Consider the following 20,192-nt stretch of genomic DNA (forward strand, 5'->3'; position numbering starts at 1 on the left):
AGAGTGCGATGGTATCACAGCTCATAGCAACCTCAAATTCATGGGCTCAAGCAATTTTCTTGCCTCAACCTCCCGAGTAGCTGGGACTACAGGCAACTGCCACAACACCTGGCTATTTGTAGAGACATGGGGTCTTGCTCTTGCTCTTGCTCAAACTGGTCTTGAACCTGTGAGTTGAGGCAATTCACCTGCCTCGGCCTCCCTGAATGCTGGGATTATAGGCATGAGCCACTGCACTCGGCCCCAAGATCATTTTAAATTAATTTTTATCCTAAGGGCCTCCTACAATCATAGGATTTAACACAGAAGGAAATAGGTATTTTTTTTTATCCTTTTATAATAACTTGATACAAGAAAAAGTGCCTCCAAGTATGACCATGATAAAATGCAAAATATTTCTATTATGGCAAGTATGATCTAAATGAGAATCACTAATGACTTTAAAAAGTGTCCTCTAAAATATTAAACATATGCAAAATAATACACTTGTGGGCTATGTAAGGCATTTTTCTTTATTATTTTTCGGTTTATCTTAGTAATGCCAGAAAAATAACAGCCATTATTTTCACTTTAAATGCAAACCAAATACTGCTGCACACAGAGTACAAAGATTACCTACGAACATGGTTAGGCAAAGGCCATAATAGATGTACAGACCACACTTTATTCTTACATCAAAGTAAGACTGACAGATCAATTTTTTTGACAATTATTTTAGCAAATAACCGTGCTACCAAACAAAGGCAAATACACATATATACACAAACATATCTCAACTAAAATGATACATGTCACTTTGACAAACAAATTCTCTGGTGGTTCCACCAGATATTTGCACCCCCAAGTCCCCTGCCCTAATCCCGCCCCCAAATGCTGACTTGATCTGAAGGAAAAAATTAGAGATGTTCTTAATTAAAGGCACATTTGGCAGCTACTGAAAGTGGCATGCATCTGGCACAGGTGCGCTCTCCCTAAGCCACACCACATGTACCTTCCATCTATTATGTATCTTGTGTGAGTGGTAGTCCAATGTGACCCACCTTTCTTTAGCTAACTTGCTTTATAATTCTGCAGCAGTTGGCTACTTAATGCACTATTTTCATTAAAGGCAACAGGGAAATTTGCTCACAGTCGACAGAAAATGCACTTTACGGTGTCAAAAATGAAAAATAAGGCATGAATTTACAAAACAAGTTACAAGTAATTTTGCTGTTTAGAATTATATTGACTTCATGCTTCTGAAGTAGAGCTCAAAGTATTTTATTGGCTCACTTATGAGGGGTTATGAAATTATTTTAAAAGTTAGACATTTGAAAGAGAAATACATTGAATGAAGTCATCATGTTCCTATAAATTTTACTGCATTAAATTCTCTCTTTTAGCCAAACCAATATTAACCTTGTGATACTTATTTACTGGTAAGGATTAAATGTGCAATAAAACAGGACCCCAGTTGTACAAACAGTCAGTACAGGTTAAAAGAGTAAGTAAACCTATCCACAGCAGCAGAATACCAAGAAATAAATGGTTAAATTGTTTCTTTCTAGATCTGAAGGAAAACAAGTTTTCCTCAGTATGCACAATACCCCTCTCCCATTTATTTTGCTGAGCCACTTAAAATTTTGAATTTAAATTGTTATGTTAAAAGGCAAACAGTGAAACAAGGTTAAAGATGAAATTGAGAATTAAGATTATGATAATAAATACCAACTAAATTTTTGTTTATATAAGGTAATTTTTGATCTATGAAAAAAAATTAATGAAGAATATAGCCATCAACTAACATAAGTACTTGTTCATTAGACTGTTCCGTTCATTGCCCTGTTGTGGTATGCTCTTTGCTAAACATAGATCCATTAAAGCATCCTTGAGTTGTTAAGAGAGTAGTAATCTACTGAACATATAATTTGATGCCCCAAAACTTTTAATTAAGCAAACTTTTGACATTTGTGTAGTTTCTGATAATCTGTAGTCTTAAAATACATTTGGAGGACTGGGAAGAGTAAATAGCCACAATCTTTTAAGACATTTAGAAATTTATTTCTTATCTGTTTGTTTTTAAAAGTCTTTAGATATGAAAAGCTCTCCTTTCTATTTATGTTGACTTATCAGCCCATTAAATACATTCAGCCTTGAAATATTTTCATTTGTAATCCAAAAGTAATGAAACAGGAACATTTCCATTTCTTAAAAATAGTTCCACATTTTGGAAAATGGTTAACAAAAATCATGGTGCACTGACTCCCTTGCAATATCCTGAGTTCAAAAGCCGAATGTTGTAATGATGCATTTATTTTCTCTGCCACTTCTTGTCCCTAATTAAATATATTTTGTTACTACAAAGTATAAATTTGTCAACTAGTTAATGTTACAGACTGAAAAGGCAAGGATAGTTTTCTTACCTCCACCTGAGGGCATCCAATTGGAAATTTTTGTAGTTACCACTGCAGAAAACATTTTTACCCAAATTTCACACTTCAGAATAAAAATACCCTCTATCCACAATGCATACAAAACTGCACAGTGAAGTGGTCTCCTAGAACCACAAGATTGAAGAACAGTTCCCTTTTGGAGAAATACCATTAGTACTCCAAATCTGAGTTTTTCCTCTTTATGGGATCAGGCAGGTTGAATAGGGGTTATCACTTTTTTGAAGACTAACACACTAGCCAGAGAGATACTGACTGGGCTCCAATGTAACTTTTCTCAAAGTCCCCATTTGGACTAGGGTTTGGTAATTAAAAAGAATAGTAATCAATAAACCATAAAAAGGGAAATCCTAGGGACAATGAAGCTGGCCCAATAAAAAGTCATGGGAGACTCTGGAATGTATATCATGATTAGTGGTAGCAGCACTAGTAAGTAGGATTAGATAAATATTTGTTGAATGAATGGTCTTATGGACACTTTGCATCCAAGAGGGGATTTGAAATTAATTTTTTAGGATACTTTTTAAAAGAAGAGATTAAGAGAAAGATGGCTACCACAATAGGAACGGTGCGTATTTATAATATTAAAAAAGGTTCAACTCTTAACAAATAAGAAGATAGGATGGACTGCTTAATGATGGTGCAATTAACATACTTTCTGATCTTAAAAGACTATATATACTGTACTATTGTGGTGTACACTTAATGCTCTAATAAATATCACAAGAAATTATTAAAGTACTAGGTTTCCACCATGTTGCAGCACTTCTAAAAATGTCTTTAATGGTGTGGTTAACAGAATTGCTGAAATGTTACTTCATTATTCAGAGGACACATGCAGATACTAAGGAACTAATGATGGAATATTAAAGGTGGAATATTGCAATATTTCACAGATATTACAGTGGAGAGTAATAAAACTTCTCTTCAACAAGGTGCATGCATTTCAGTCACAGTATTTGTTAGACTCAGAAGAGTGGTGCACAGGCTTAATAAATAATCCATATTATGAGTAATGATAGGGGCAGATGCTGTATTATGAATAGTTCTGGTAGAGCAGAAGACCTCAAGCAAGGTAGAATGTTCAGTATAAATCTTAACAAATTGTATACATGTTGCTTAGGAACTTAAAAAACTTACAAAATTTTGCTTAAGATACCCATCCTATTCTAACCAAATGTTTTCCTACATGCGAAACTGTGACTTTATATCACTCTTTAAGATTAATACATTACCCAGAACTAGAAACCGAGGTGTACCACAATGTTTTTTTTTTATGCTTAGTGTTTTTGTGTTTTTCAACTGAAAGAAATAAGAATCAACCAGTTTCTCCATATAATAATTTAATATATGCCAGCCAAACAAAGTATTTGTTATCTTTATTTGATTAAATTAAACAGACCTGCCAGGTATATTTATATAACATTCACTATATACACGTGATTTTAGGCAATGCAAGGTAATTCTAGATATGCTGATTACTCAACTATTAGTAAAACATGAATGGTGTCAGTGATACCCAGAAGTGCTCCTTTTCACAGCGGGTGCCTGAATTTTCATAGAATGGTCAGAGGGACAGCTACAAGCTGTGACATGGACTACCAGTAAACCTTTGTGGGAGAAGGGGCGAAAATGACAATCCAGCATAGATTAACAGTCTCCTAAATGCAAATAGTATACTTGACAGCTACATTTTTTAAAAAGTTCTTCTGTCATCTTCATGACACAAAACTTCTCTTGTTTGAAGGCAACACCACTAAATTTTGTTTGGGTGTGTGGGGGCAGGTAGAGGAATGCTCTTAAAATTGGTATAATTATCCTTAAAAATAAATGACAACAATAACAACAACAAAGTACCTCTTTGGTGAAGCCTCGGTGCCCACTCAGTTCACTGTAATAATCTGTAAACAGGACTGTGGTACAGTGCTGGGCCTTGATTTCAACAAGGCCAGGTACCACAGCCTTTCCTCACAGTCCTTTGAGTGATTTTTAAGAAAATATTCTAAAGTAGAAGAGTAAAGCAAAGGAAAACAAAGGAGGACATAAAGATCCCTGTTTAAGATTTTTTTTTTAAAAGTGCATAATATTTTGAATTACAAAAACTGTCATTATGTGGGCCTGCTGGACACTAGACTGTGTTTTCCATCCCTTTAATGATAACGATCACTTCACAAAAAGAGAACTCCTGCCTGTTGGCTGGAAAAAGTCCCTTTACTTGATTTTCAGGTGCAACCACTTGTCCATTCCTCTAGATCAGTCTTTCCATATTCTAAACTGGGATTACCATTGTCAATTTACATGTCTAGGTTAAAATTCATTGTCCTAAACTGCATCTTGAAGTAGAGTCGTTAGTGTTTGGAGTTCTCATTGTAACTCCTCAGTGCTGGCACATTCAGTGCATCCATTGCCAGCAATGGATTTGGGGCAAGGAAAACAAACATCCCAGTACAGAGAAACTCAGGAAGAATGGGCATTCTCCAACAGTGGTGGTCCGTCTCTGTGCATGGAGGGGTGTGTGTGCTCCCGTTTGTAAGTTTTTGGCGGGAGTTTAGGGATATGTTGAGAAGTGCTTTGACGTGGAGGAACAGGCGGCCCAGCAATGGAATGAAGGTCCACTTCTTGTGTCAATGGTGGTGATGGCAGATGCCTTCTTGTGCCATGAGGAGAAGGTGTTTGAGGAGGAGGTGGTGTAAAGGGGGAAGGGCTGTTTGGGAAGAAGGCATTGCCGTGGTCACTTTTTTTGCCCAAAGGGGGAGGTTGGAGATGTAGTGGTGAGCTTGAGAAAACATCAGGTGTCCTTACAGGTTCTCGTGGTGGTAATAAGGGAGGGCTTTCTGGAGGGTCTGATACAGAGGTCCGGTCTGACATTGAATAGCGTGGTGAATAGGCTTTTGATGTGGGGTGCCTAGGAGGGATGGCTGGGGGGCTGTCCAAATGCTTAGACATGATCTAACAAATGGGAAAAAGAATAGAAAACACATTTATTAATAATTTATGTAGTACCATGAATATATTAAGAGTTTTAAGTTGGGTTTTATAAACATGCTACAGGCCAGATGCTAGATGTGAACAGGGATTTTGGCCATGTTTTTAATGGGAGGCTCTGCCAATTCATAAAATTTCCTCTCCTCTGTGTTTTTAAATAACTGCTTAAGACTAAAACTTGTTTTTTTCCCCGACCATACCCACAGCTTTAGGTTTACAGGGGTTCTAAAGACATACCAAAAACTACCTTCAAAAGAAAAGCAGTATTGGATTACTGCATGCTAAATCCATATTTAATCCTTATTTAAACTATTAAGCCCAAATACTCCAAAATGTTAACCTATCCCAGTGAGAACTAAAGTAGACATAAGCAGTTTTTGATAGTGTTAACTATAATGATTCCAATTTCTAGATAACAAGATTTTCTACTTTACCTTAGATGGCGAAGATTCCGCTGGGGCAGACTCTGGCCGTCTTCGTGGAGGAACAGGAGGGGGGATGGGCATGTCATCAGGGCCCTTGGTTAAACTAATGGATGACACTGAAGCAGATCCTGTAGGATGTCAATTTTTTTTTTTTTTTAAAGTTCACAGGAACTTTATTTATTAATCTTGAAAAGGCTTAGCTGGAAATTGCTTATATTTATTAAAAGAAATGTATAGAAGTATTAAGTAGTTCAATAAACCAATCCTTAATAGTATTTCGCTTACTAAAGCAAACTGCTATATAAAAGCATGCAGAACTTTTTTTAGCAGATTTTTTAGAAAAGAGCTGCCTAAAATATTCTATTACTATGCATGAACAAAACATTCCCACTACACATATTAATCTGTTATTGGTATTTTTAATTGGGTCTGATTCTCAGACGTCTGGGAGAGACAGCAAGTTATTAAAAATCTCTGGAATACAGCTTTCCATCTCTGAATTTCTTGTGTCATATAGAATGTGTATATTTAAGTTTATAAGAACCAAACTGTTTTCTAGAGTGGCTGTACAATTTTGCATTCATGTCAGCAACATATAAGAGATCGAACAGTTCTATATTTTTACCTTTACTTGCTATTGTCAGTATTTTTTCTTTTAATGACTCTAATAGGTATGTAATGGTATCTCTCATGGTTGTCATGTGCATTTCTGACACGGCCAGTGATGTTGTACATCTTTTCATGTGCAAATTTTCCATCTGTATATTCTCTTTGATTTAGCAACTATGACTTTTGCCAATTTATAAATTGGGTTGTGTGTTTTCTTGTTTAGAGAGTTCTTTATATTTTCCAGACAGAAGCCTGTAGTGAAATACATGATTTGCAAATCTTTAAAAAAAAAAAAAATCTCTGGAATAATTTTTAAGCTTTTGTGCTGGGCTCATTGTTTTCTCTAACTTTATTAGTATAGCATTTCCCTGCCCTCTAGATAGTTCCTGGGATAGCGTTTCTGATCTTAACCACTCTTGCCAATGTCTCCCAGCAATTCTCTCAAAGGATGCAAGGGAAGGAATTTGGGAGTCTGGAGGAGGGTCACTCCTCATTCTGCTTAGGTGTAGACTCCTTTGCCTGTAAGCAAAATCAGATTCATCCAACTCTAATCCAGAAACTTTAAGAGTGATAAAGCTGTTCAAAACAGCTGAGGCAGTCCTTGATAATGAAAACAGAAATCACACTACAATCTAGTGAACCCAATTCAAGTTGGTGAATTGGCACAAAAAAGGTAAGTAATGCTCCTAACTGGAACCTATCTTATGGACATTTATGATGACAAGGACATAATGTAGACATAAATAATGACACTTTGGAAGACAACACTTACGTATGTTGTTAGCTAGTTTACAAACACTATAAAAAAAGATATTGATAAATACTTAAAGGAATCATTCAAAATTATATTCAGTAGGTTCTTTTTATCCTGTTAGAAAGGCTTTCCGTTTCATCAATTAAATGATAATAAGAATATTGAACTTAAAAAGAGTGCTTTGTGTACTGATACACGTTATTATTCAAATGATCAACATTTTGATCACCCACCATTTTCCTTAAGAGACTAAATACAATTTAACTTATAACTAGTATTTTCCATAGTATACATTTTGAAATAACTTGTATGACAGGACAGCAAAGAATATTAACCTATTAGCTTAAAATAATTAAATTAATGGAATTTAGTGAATTGTTAGTTTATTTTAAAATTAAATGCAAACAGCTAAAATGGAAATTTATTTTATTAGTGATGAATACTTAGGCTATAATTTAAATAGTTACAATGACGAGGCACTTCTTGTAAAGCTGCAAGCAGTTATTTGTGCACACTGTTTGCTGCCATCAGACTAAGTGTATCTGTGCGTTAGACCCTGCGCGGAGCTGCCAGCATTCCCACGTGCGCATGCATGCTCTTGCTTTTTTTTTTTTTTCAAAGTTGAGCATTAAGATATATCTAGAACTCTATAATTGGAAAAGAGAAATGGTTAAATGTGGAAGCCACTTATTTAATGTTCTTTTAAAAGAGAATAAAGGTTTCACAAAAAGCATTAAAAGTATATAATTTAAGCAAATCATTTATGATTAAAAGATAGCACAAGTGAAGGTCTCACTTCTAGAATGTTGCAAGCAAGGTACCAATGCTGCCAGACCCAAGAACAATTTTAGCAGGAAAGGTTACACTTGGTTTGATTTTTAAAGCCAAAGCAAGAATTATGAGTCTTAAACCAAATATACTAACTTGGGCCATGGGGCAGTGTAACTTGGATAAAGACGGTATCGTTGCCTGTGAAAGGAAACAAGAAAAAGTAGATTTTTTTCTATCATTGATATATTTAACTCATCTGTGAAAATTTATATTTATGATGAAAATGTTACTCTTGTCATTTTAGTTTTAAAGAAGGCTGTAACAGTTTGTAGTAAAACCTCATTACCACTTACTTTTGAGAAAAAAAATAATATTTTGGGAATTTGAAAGATTCCTTTAGATTTACTATTTGATGTTATAATTAAATGAAAAGCATTTATGAAAAAACTAAAATATAATACTTAACTGGAAAACTTTTAAAAATTTATAAACTCAATTCAAACAATTCAGCTGGACATATAGAAACGTCATTTATGAAAAATGATTTTGAAAACTCAAACTTGTGAAACAATAAATTTATTTTATATAAATTGAAAAATAATAAGAGTTTTCTTACTAATATTGTTCTATACCTTTGAAAAATGTTCTTGGGGCATATATTCTCATCATACAATAACTAGAGCTTTGGCTATTAAGACACTGAAAGTGATATAGCTTTTTTCCCTACTATATTCCTAAATACTTTTTTAAAAAGTCAATAAACTTTTTTAAAGGTGCCTAGATTTATTTTATATGGGAAACTCATTGATAAATTTAGAATGTTTAATTTCAACAATATTAATTCCTTAAAAAGAAATTGGGGCTGGATGTAGTGACTATACCCCTATACTCCCAGTACATTTTTTTTTTTTCTTGGCCGGGGCTGGGTTTGAACCCACCACCTCCAGGTATATGGGGTTGGCGCCCTACTCCTTTGAGCCATAGGCACCACCCTACTCCCAGTACATTGAGAGGCTGAGATGGGAGGACTGCTGGAGCCCAGGAATGTGAGACTAGCCTAGGCAACATAGTGAGACCCCACATCTAAAAAAAAAAGATAGAAAAGAATTAGCTGGGTGTGGTAGCACACAATTGTAGTTCCAACTACTGGGGAGGCTGAACTGGGAGGATCCTCTGAGCCCAGGAGTTTTAAGTTAGACAGTGAACTATGCTCATGTAACTGCACTGCGCCCTGAACAACAGAGTGAGACTCTGTGTCAAAAAAAAAAAAAAAACCCACCTGAGGTGGCTCATGCCCATAATCCCAGCACTCTGGTAGGCCAGGGTGAGTCAACTGCTTGTGCTCAGGAATTTGAAACCGACCTGAGCAAGAGTGAGACCCATCTCTACTAAAAATAGAAAAAAACCAAACTAACCAGGTGCAGTGGTACACACCTGTAGTCTCAGCTACTGGGGAGGCTGAGGCAAGAGGATTGCTCATGCCTAGGAGTTTGAGGCTGCTGTGAGCTGTGACACTACCTCGGGCGACAGAAGAAGAGTCTGTCTCAAAAAAACAAAAAAATGAAAATCAAAAGCCAGAGCCCCAAGAGCATTAAAGTAGGAAAAGTGAGACAAAAGGCTGGATGATCTATCCTAGTTATAAATCAGTATAATTGTTTATAGTTACGTGACCTTGTGTTAACATATGGAACAGATAATATCAAGAGACTAAAATAATTTCTATTAACACTAGACTGAGCTGATTTAAAAAAATTCAGATTTCTCCTTCTCTTTGTTTTATGCACAATAGGCAAAACTCATTATTTGGAATATTTGTTTATTCAGGCTTATTTGGTCAAGAGGATAACTTTACATTCCAGGTTCAGCCAGCATGACTTTTATTAACTTGATTGCTTGTATAGATACAGTGTTTTTATTTCCCTAGGAGCCCCAATTTCAAATAATCTGTCCCATTATCTCCTTTTCTTTTTTTGAGACAGAGCCTCAAGCTGTCCCCCTGGGTAGAGTGCTGTGGCATCATAGCTCACAGCAATTTCAAACTCCTGGGCTTAAGCAATTCTCTTGCCTCAGCCTCCCAAGTAACTGGGCCCCAGGTGCCCGCTACAACGCCCAGCTATTTTTTGGTTGCAGTTGTCATTGTTGTTTGGCAGGCCTGGGCTGGACTTGAACCCGCCAGCTGTAGTGTATGTGGGTGGCGCCTTAGCCGCTTGAGCCACAGGCGCTGAGCCCATTATCTCCTTTTCATACATCCTAGTATTCATTTGGAACCTATGACTACTAGTGTAGCATTCCAGCTAATTTCTAATAAATTACCTCTCCAAAGATTAAAATTCATTTTTATACTATGAAATTACATGAAACTATTGCTTTGTCAATGATTTTCTTCACTGTTAGGCACCTAATGATATAATAGGGATTAAGGCTATGTCCAGCTCTAGTATTTACCTGCTTATATATTTCCTGCTTTTCTTTTTTTTTTTTTTGTAGAGACAGAGTCTCACTTTATGGCTCTCGGTAGAGTGCCGTGGCCTCACACAGCTCACTGCAATCTCCAACTCCTGGGCTCAAGCGATTCTCTTACCTCAGCCTCCCGAGTAGCTGGGACTACAGGCACCCGCCACAATGCCTGGCTATTTTTTGGTTGCAATTTGGCCGGGGCCGGGTTTGAACCTGCCACCCTCGGTATATGGGGCCAGCGCCTTACCGACTGAGCCACAGGCGCTGCCCATTTCCTGCTTTTCTTGAAAAGGAAATATATCTATTGAAGATAAGCCTCAAGAACATGGTAGTACACTTAATGCAGCAATACAGGAACAAAATAAAAACATGAAGCTCATGACTATTACCACTGAAGTCTTATGAAAGAATTCTACATATGCATACACGTACACAGATGTAAACTTGGATTTGATCATGTTTATATATATAGTACAGGCTTAGATTCACATACTTGGTAAATTTGGGGCTTTCGTCTGATTTCTTATTTTATATTAGTTGCCTGGTCTGACTGCCTGGAAAATGCTATAAAAATTATTATAGAATTTTATATGCTCTAATCAAGAAATATATGGTAGAAATTCTTATCAGCTAAATACTCAATAAATTTATTGATAATTAGGAATGAAATCTAATTAATTAAAAAATTAATATTGGGTCGGGCACAGTGGCTCACGCCTGTAATCCTGACACTCTGTGAGGCTGAGGCAGGTGGATTGCCTGAGCTCAGGAGTTCGAGACCAGACTGAGCAAGAGTGAGAACACTTATCTAAAAATAGCTGGACGCTGTGGCAGGCACCTGTAGTCCCAGCTACTTGAGAGGGTAAGGCAAGAGGATCACTTGAGCCCACGAGTTTGAGGTTGCTATTAGCTATGATACCATGGCATTCTACCAAGGGTGACAAAGTGAGGCTCTGTCTCAGAAAAAATAAAAATAAAATAAAAAAGTAGTGTTAATTTATTAAGTATAAATCTTGGGATGATGGACCAGTTATTCTAAATCTTGGCTAACATCAGAATCCCCCCTGGGGAATTTTTTAAAATTCTGATTCCCAGGTGCCAATTGTAGTCTAGTGTGTACTGGGCCTAGGTAATTATTTCTAGCTACCCAAGAGATTATACAATACAGTCAGGGCTGAAATCGCTGTTGGAGACAGTACTGAGGAAACATTCTTAAAACGGAAACAAGCATTTTCCTATAGGAAAAAAAAATGGCATAAATGATAGATAACTTCTGAAACTCACAAAAGCAAAATGCAAATGTATTTGAGATTAGAAACTCATCCCTTAAAGTAATTTTCCACGAAGAAAACCTTCTTGCTTGAAATGCTTGTGATACATCACTTTCTTGTTAAAACTTCCTCTACTAAGGGATGGAGATAAAATTCATCACCAGCACACGGACCAGGTCAGACCTCTGGTCTCCCTTTCATGACCAGACAATTTTCAATCAGGAAAGTAATGCGCATTTGTTCATTTTCTCCCCTCTGTGTTAACACCAGCAACAAAGCAGTGATCCAGGTGGTCTTTTCTCTTTTCTTAGGCACTGTCATTTTACCTCAATGGTGGACCCAGCCAGGGCAAGGTGTGGAGCAGGGCTTTGAATCTGAGGATGTCTGTGGCAACACTAAATAGGTGGTTAGTTCCCTTCCCTCCCTGTCTTTACCACAAAGCTTTCCATGACTATTCTTGCCCATTCGGAGGTCATCTTTCTGTAAACTGCTATAGCATTTATGTCTTCACTGTTCATTTAGCATTTAACTATGATTCTCTTTGTTCTATGATTATTTTTAATCTCTTAGCAAGACTGCAGGCTTTCCTAGAGAGGATGTGTAAATGCTTAGCAAGGAGTAAGATATTCAACAGATATTGTCTGAAAGCATTAATTAAAGGTTAAAAGTAGATTGGGGAAAAAACCTTAAGAGTAAAAAAGAATAGTATAATAACTGATTAAAAAATTGTAATCAAGGCCGGCCCCATGTACCGAGGGTGGCGGGTTCAAACCCGGCCCCGGCCAAACTGCAGCCAAAAACTAGCCGGGCGTTGTGGCGGGCGCCTGTAGTCCCAGCTACTCAGGAGGCTGAGGCAGGAGAATCGCTTAAGCCCAGTAGTTGGAGGTTGCTGTGAGTTGTGTGATGCCACGGCACTCTACCAAGGGCCATAAAGTGGGACTCTGTCTCTACAAAAAAAAAAAAAAAAGAAAAATTGTAATCAAATGTTGTCTTTTGAAAAATATAGATTTCTGCTGCTTTGTATTGAGTGGGTGTGTTCAGATAATATAAGACTTCAGCCTTCCTGCCAGGCCCTGAGGGAAATAGGAAGTAGGTTTTCCTCTCTGGCAGCAAAACAGTGGGTAGCAAGTTAGAGGCTCAGGTGATCCCCACAGCACTAGCAGATCTGCCAGGCAGCATTGGACTCAAAAAGAGGACCTTTCATACACATAGGCTACTGATAAGTTTCAAGTTAGCACATGGATGGTTTTATATCTATTATGCTGCTTTATCTGAATTCAAAAACAGTTATTTTTAGTTTTTACTAATAATAGCAAAGGGAGTAGTAATATGGGTTTGCTTTATTATGAAGAGAAATTGAGAGAACCCTCAAGTCTTAAGATCATAAAACCTAACTCCTGAAACAATGTTTTTCCACTTGCCCCAGCTATTTTTTTTTGACAGGGTGTCACTTTGTAGCCTTCTGTACAGTGCATCATAGCTCATGGCAACCTCAAACTCTTGGGCTCAAGCGATCCTCTTGCCTCAGCCTTCCAAGGTAGCTGGGACTATAGGCGCCCACCACAGCGTCTCTCCCTCTTGCTCAGGCTGGTCTCGAACTCCTGAGCTCAAACCATCTACCCACCTCGGCCTCCTAGAGAGCTAGGATGGCCCTCCAGCTGTTTGTTAATACCGTCCCACTGCCACATACAGCAAAGCAGTGCATTTCATTATGATTCATTCTCCCCTGTTGTATTAATCATTTAAAGATTCAACATTAGTAGAGGACTTAATAGACTTGTTTTTACTTTTCCATTTTTAGCTACTTAAACTAAGAGAACTAGAATTTGGAATGAATGGCTTTCATGTGGTTTCTGTAATTCACATATTTGAGAATCCCTATAATATAGACCAGTGATTTTCAACTGGTGTGCCATGGCACACTGATGTGCTATGAGAGGATCTTAGGCATGCCACAAAAATTTTTAAAGTTCATTAATTAAATTTTTGAAAGAAGTTCAAAGCACAGTAAGCATATATATTTTTTACCTTTTTTTTGATTAACAGAATTTGAGTGTTGCAGGAGTTTAATTATAGGCTCAAGTGTGCTGTGAGATAAAAAAAGGTTGAAAAACACGGATATAGACACACAGCTGTCTGCTCTAGGGAAGAAAAATCCTGCAAAAAGTTATATAGGTCAGAATAAGGATTTTAGGTCAGATACACTAAAAAAGTGCTGCATTTTATTACTTAATTTAGGGAGTTGGCAAGTTGGTGAGAATAAATGGGAATTTTTTTACTTGGTTGTCTGCTTTAACTTATCAAAAGTCTGTGACTCCATGATCCCTAGTCACCAAATAAAGCCACGTTGTATTGATGGTATGTATTCTCAAGACAAATTCATTTTAGGTTGATACAAAGACAAAACAGAATGCTGTTTGTACATATATGCAATGCATGTTTGTACATACATACTATAGGAATAAAAAAATAGGATTCTAGACCAAATGTCAAAATAATATACCTCCAAAGAATTATTTTAAGTAGATTTTTAGTTAGGTTTCTTCCAACTGAGAGAATCTTAATCAATTTGACCACACAAAAGTGCAGAAGAAGTATTTTATCTAAAATCAGAAAGCTTACTGGCAGACTGGAATGACAAACTAGGTTTCTAACTCCTAGTTAATCCTTCCTAGTCTCTCCTGTAAAAAGGTCATGCTGTATCCAGTACTGGATTCTGTCATGTGTCGTGCTAGGGTGGAAATTGACCAGCACACTAAACTAAGACAGCCCGTGGAAAGAGCCTGTGGACATGGTTATGAAAGGGTTAAAAGTGACTTCATTCAAGTTTTAATTTCACAATGAACAAGTGAAAAAGGGTTGTGTATTCTTAGAAGAGGTTTAAAACATCACATGAAATTAATTAGAAAATTATTTGTGATCTAGATTTAAAAGGCAGCCTCTTCGAAGGGTAGAGCTGAAAACCAGCCACACATAATTATTGAGCCTTTAATTGTGCCTTGTCCAAACTGAGATGTGCTATAAGTGTAAAATGCACATGGGATTTTAAAGATTTAGAACCAAGAGAATGTAAAGTATCTCCATAATAAATTTTATATTGATTTCATGTGGAAGTATTATTTTTTATACACTGGGTTAAATAAAATCTCTAGTTAAAATTAATGTTACTACTAGGTATTTAAATTATACATGTGGTTTGCATTGTATTTCTATAAGACAGAGCCAGTCTAGAAAAAGAGAGGACCTAGCCAGGTGTTGTGGAAGTCACCTGTAGTCCCAGCTACTTGGGAGGCTGAGGAAAGAGGATCTTTTGAGCCCTAGGGTTTGAGGTTGCTGTAAGCTGTGATGATGCTACAGCACTCTCTACCCAGGACAATACAGTGAGACTCTGTCTCAATATGAATACATAGAAATAAGAGAGGGATAAGCAACAGTATGCAGTCTGTATGATTGTAAGGCTGCACTGAAAAGCATAGGCAGTGTACTAGCAGGCACTCTAAACCATCAGAGTACCATGGGGTAGACTGAGAAAGGATTAACTAGGACTTTGAATCTCATACACTGCAAAATGAAAAGCTACTGCAGAATTTGGTAGGGACTGGATGGTGGTATACCCTGAGTTGTATGCAAATACAGGTTGAGGATCTTTTATCTGAATGCTTGGGACCAGAACTGTGTTGAATTTTGGAATATTAAATTGTATGTGTACTTACAGGCCTACCACCTCTAATCCAAAAAATCAAAAATCCTCCCATGAGCATATCCTTTGAGTGGCACACTGACACCCAAAAAGTTTCGGATTTTGGAGCATTTTGGATTTCAGATTTTTGAATTAGGGACACTCAACCTATGTAATACTTTTGGAGGCAGCATTTGACACACAGGACTGACATTCTTTGCAGATTTTAAATGATCTCAGTTTCCTCTGGATATGAGGGATACATCTGAAATGCTCAAAATGTAGATTAACAATTTTACAACCAGGCCTTTCAGTAAAGTACAATAAATTTAAAGAAGGCTGTTGCAGCAGATTTTTTAAAAATTGAAGGCTGCTGAAGTTTAGAATCTGTCTTATGTATTTTATAACGTCTTTCAAAATGCACTTGTCTATAAGGTCACACATACAAGAACAGATTCTTTTTTACCTCTAGCATGTATACTAACACAAGTGCCTTAATGCATTTAAAATGTTAGCACCTACTTGAGTGAAAAGGGCTCGAATGATCAGAATCAAACACGCTGCAAACATCTGTGGTACTGGAAGCACCAGAAGCAGGAGGAGGTGTTAACGGTGTTCTTGGAGAATTTGGTGCAGATGCTGTACTTTCTGTTTCACTTTCAGGGATCCTACTATAACTAATTTTCCTTGGCTCCTGCTGCAGAGGTGTGGGATGCCTCATGGTACCTGGTCTTGGGTTTGATGGACGAACACCAGGAGATTTTAGGGGATAGCTATATTTTTTTGGCTGTAGACATATCAAAAGAGACACAATATTTAAAACATTATAGTAGAAAGCAAAGTTCTATATGTACCTGGTAAAATTCGACAAACAACTAGGAAAATCACTGATTATTAATAAGGAAGTTACGTAATGACTCAAAGTGTCCAATCCAAATTAAAGCATTAATATTCCATCTTGCTAAGTAAAGCCTTGGCTATCTAAATTGTTAGGGAATGAATTTCTTTAAATAACTGAGTTTTTGTCTTACAAATACCAGAATATTTGTTTTTTTAATATTTTGGGGTGGAAATATTCTAAAATGTAGATCTTCCTGTCTTTTAAAGCAGACTATTTTATCAATGAACGTGGGACTAGGGGAAAAAAAAAACACCCAGGCTATTTTGAGCAAATTTAAACCTTGTTGGAAAAGCCAAAATCATCATTATGAATTACAATATCTTACTATGCTGTAATACAGTGGTGCTATTAGGACCATTTGAGTTATTTACAAATGCATGAAATTGCCTGAGCTGTCATTTGTAGATGTCAGTTTTGTGGCATTTTCCTTGCAGGATGATCATTTCTCAGAGATAACAGTGTGCCTTGTCTGGGCAGACTGCATACTTCTTTCCAATTTGTAGTTTTTAATATATCTTCTTAAAAATTATTTTTAGGGCTTGAGAAATTTTCCTGTGAGGCAAACAGCATATGCCTTACTTAGTTCTTAGACATTATGGGATTTATCTTGGTCACTTGGAAGCCGTTTATGTTTACTTCCTGACACTTGACTTTCTTATGAATAAGGGAGAACGGAGTACATCAGTAAGGTGATGACATGTATGTGAATCTGGCCAGTTACCGTCAAGTAATAAAAAACAATGCAAATTTTATTTTCTCCAGGAGAGTATTGTTAGCCAAACTTAATATTTTTATGGTTAATGGTTAAAAGTTATAGGGACGGCTCCTGTGGCTCAAAGGAGTAGGGTGCTGACCCCATATGCCAGAGGTGGTGGATTCAAACCCAGCCCTGGCCAGAAACTGCAAAAAAAAAAAAAAAAAAAGTTCTAATAAGGATTACTTTTAAAAAGTTGTAAGTAAATATATTTCATTATAAGTGAATTAGCATAATTTATTAAATTTCCTGTCCTTAAAATAAATCATTAATAACATTTTGGGGGGTAAAACCAAAAACAATAAAAAATTTACATATTTGCTCAATTTTATCATCTATCATATCAGGATTTATTCTAATTAATATTAATGTTCATTTATTTAGAAGGAGTAGGATACTCCTGGGTATATTTATTCAGCATTTTTTCCATTACTTTTAACCATCACATGTGCACCTCATCCCGATGCCTTCACAGAAAATCACGCAACACATATGGTAGTGATATCACCAGGCACAGACGACAAGTGCAAGAAACATGAGTATAAAAGAAATATAAATACATGGATGCTTACAAATCGTGGGAGAGGCTTGGGGTTTCGTGGTTCTATTTCTAGGGATTTGTTGAAAAGATAATCTGTAAATTCTTTTTCCATGCTATTTCCCATTGGATTCAAGTTTTCAAAAAACCGCTAAAATAAATTCAAAGAAATAATTAATATCAAATATTATAAATTTAGTTTGAAATTCATGAAAATAAGAAAACATTTAACATAAGAAAATTTGAATTATTATTTTATTTTCCTTTTTCTTCCCTACAAAACAAACTTGCCTTTTATCAGGTTTGTGAACTTAATCAGAAATATCTATCTTTAATTCAACTTACTTTGATGTCTAATTCTACTCGTAAACAATAAGGCTGATTTTGGTACTGCTGGATCTCTCCAGTTATTTCTGCTACTTTCCTCCTTTTGCTAAAGTTTATAAGCTCTTTTCCATGTCTTTTTAGGACCTCAGGGTTGCCTTCTTCTGTTTTCAAGATATTAGTGAGATAAATTCCTAGAAGATAATAATGAAATTATTTCAAGGATATGGAAGGCAAAAGCAAGTTTTTTTCTTTTCTATTAATTGTGGTTATATGACACTGTTATCATTTTAATCACCTGTACCTAAAGAATCAAGGCTCAGATTTCTGTGCTGTGAAAAATAGCAAGCTAAGTAAATATCAAGGGAAATTTTTGTTAAGTAGCAAATTCTTCTGAGAGGCTTATTAAATTTTATAGATAAAGAAGACAAAAGGAGACTAAGTTTAATAAACCATTATGTTACTGAACATAAATCACAATTCTGTTAAAAGAACTTTAAGAATAAGTCCATCACAAATGACACATTTTTGGCAAAATGGGGAAAATGCTAAATTCAAAGGATCACATCTTCTATTTACTTCTGCTCTGGTGGCCCCACTACAGGTTGTCATGATTTGCAATTCAGAGACGGTAGTGTTTAAGATACTTGTGGAAATGTGGGATTTGCCGACTTACCACACACAGGACTTTATACATGTATATTCTAATCTTCATCTAGTCTAAGACTTAGTGGCAATGGGTAACTGAGTTCCTGTCCCCCCATAACTACAATGTGTGCACAGGATGAGGAGAGGCAGCAAAGTAGCAGGCACGTTAGTCCTTCACACAGCCCGATAGTGCCAGAAGCACTTGAGCCCCTTTCTGTTCTAGTCAGCTCTGAGGCATTCATTCTACTTGTGTGATATTACGCAGATTGCTGAGTCTCTCCGTGTTTCAGTCTTCTCATTTGTGAAATGAGGATAGAAGGGTTGCTGCTGTGAGAAATAAATGAGTGAATTTACATAGAGGCTTAGAATTGGGATTGACAAAAGTATTAATTTGCTGTGGCTGTAACTATTGATGCTGCTGTTGAGTCTTGCTCTATATTCTTATGCTCTGCCTTTCCTCCCAAAGTACTGACAGTGATTCTCAGGGGTGGGATGGGGTGGGGAGAGAAGATAGATGGATAGATAGATGATAATTCATTCAATACACCTGTATGGCGTTTCTGCTGTACTGTATGAGGTACTGTAGATACAAAGATGAAAAAGCCTTCAAGGAGTCTAGAACTTTGAATTGTGGGTGATTTGGTAAGTGCTATATATCAGGAGGTGCTATATTAGTAGTAATGTGTAAGATGCAGTGTTCCTAATTTTGTCTTGATGTGGTATGATTAGAAAAAGTATCAGAGACAAGGTGACATTTCTAGTAAGCCTGAAAAAAATGAGAAGTTTAAGGAAAAGAATAAGATAGAAGGGCATTCTAAGAAAAGCAACCATGTGTTTACAGTCACTGATTTGTGATGAGGCTTAGAGAAAATATGTTGTTTGGCATGGCTATATCATAGAGGTTTGGTGTGTGGGGTGGAGGAAAAGTGGCAGTATTTGAGGGCAGACAGAGGCAAGGGCTAGATAAGCAGCTCTCAAGGCTTTTGTGATAGAGGTGTACTTTTAATCTAGAATTTTTGGCTACATTCTTAGAGACTCAAATCAATATAGAACAAATTAGCAACACTAGAATTTGACTGACATCAATGCTTGTTTGGTTTTAAAAAGCATCCAGTTATTAAGTGCATTAGTTACTTGGTTATTTTTTAGCATCTAGGCTGCTGTGGATGATACATTCATAAGACAAAGTTACTGCATGCTCAGTAAACACAGGTTCTTTTTATTTTCCACATTTGTCATTTGGCTCTTTTACTTTCAGCCAATCATACTCTCCTCTACCTAAGTTGCATGATCCACTTAGCTCAATGCTCAGTTTGACAAACATGTCAATAAGACCATGTGCATATTCAGTGACCGCTAAAATCAACTTTCCATATTAGTCATAAATTTATGGCCCACCTGTAGAAGAGTTTGTGTGAGCTGGGTAATGACCATTTGGCCTGAGTCAAGGAGCTTAACTTTTATGCAGGGGTAATTAGGAAATTATAAGCATCTTTGCATTCTAAAAGGATTATTCTAGTTGTACTGTGAAGCCAAATGGGTTAGGAGTTAAGATCACAACCAGGAAGAACAGTTAGTAGATTACAGTGGTCCTGGTGAGATGATGAGAGCTAGAGTCTGTGGGGAGAGAGGAGGGGATAAATATTG

At 36.6% G+C, this 20,192-nt stretch overlaps 1 protein-coding gene across 7 annotated transcripts in view; it reads right to left on the reverse strand.

The window, feature by feature from the left end:
• Positions 1–494: 494 nt before the first annotated feature.
• The window catches only part of SOS1 (SOS Ras/Rac guanine nucleotide exchange factor 1), a 134,252-nt gene continuing 114,554 nt past the window's right edge, over positions 495–20,192 (reverse strand). For 6 of the 7 annotated variants that reach the window (XM_053587739.1, XM_053587741.1, XM_053587740.1 and 3 more), the window contains 6 exons: positions 17,919–18,091; positions 17,608–17,724; positions 15,903–16,167; positions 8,127–8,171; positions 5,849–5,967; positions 495–5,378 (listed from right to left, as the gene is read on the reverse strand). In XM_053587739.1, the coding sequence (XP_053443714.1) occupies positions 4,887–5,378; positions 5,849–5,967; positions 8,127–8,171; positions 15,903–16,167; positions 17,608–17,724; positions 17,919–18,091 (1,211 nt within the window). In that variant the 3' untranslated portion in view covers positions 495–4,886. The remainder of the gene's footprint in view (positions 5,379–5,848; positions 5,968–8,126; positions 8,172–15,902; positions 16,168–17,607; positions 17,725–17,918; positions 18,092–20,192) is intronic. The other variant, XM_053587737.1, reaches the window with a different exon arrangement.

Source organism: Nycticebus coucang, chromosome 4 (assembly GCF_027406575.1).
Source record: "Nycticebus coucang isolate mNycCou1 chromosome 4, mNycCou1.pri, whole genome shotgun sequence".
Lineage (NCBI taxonomy): Eukaryota > Metazoa > Chordata > Mammalia > Primates > Lorisidae > Nycticebus > Nycticebus coucang.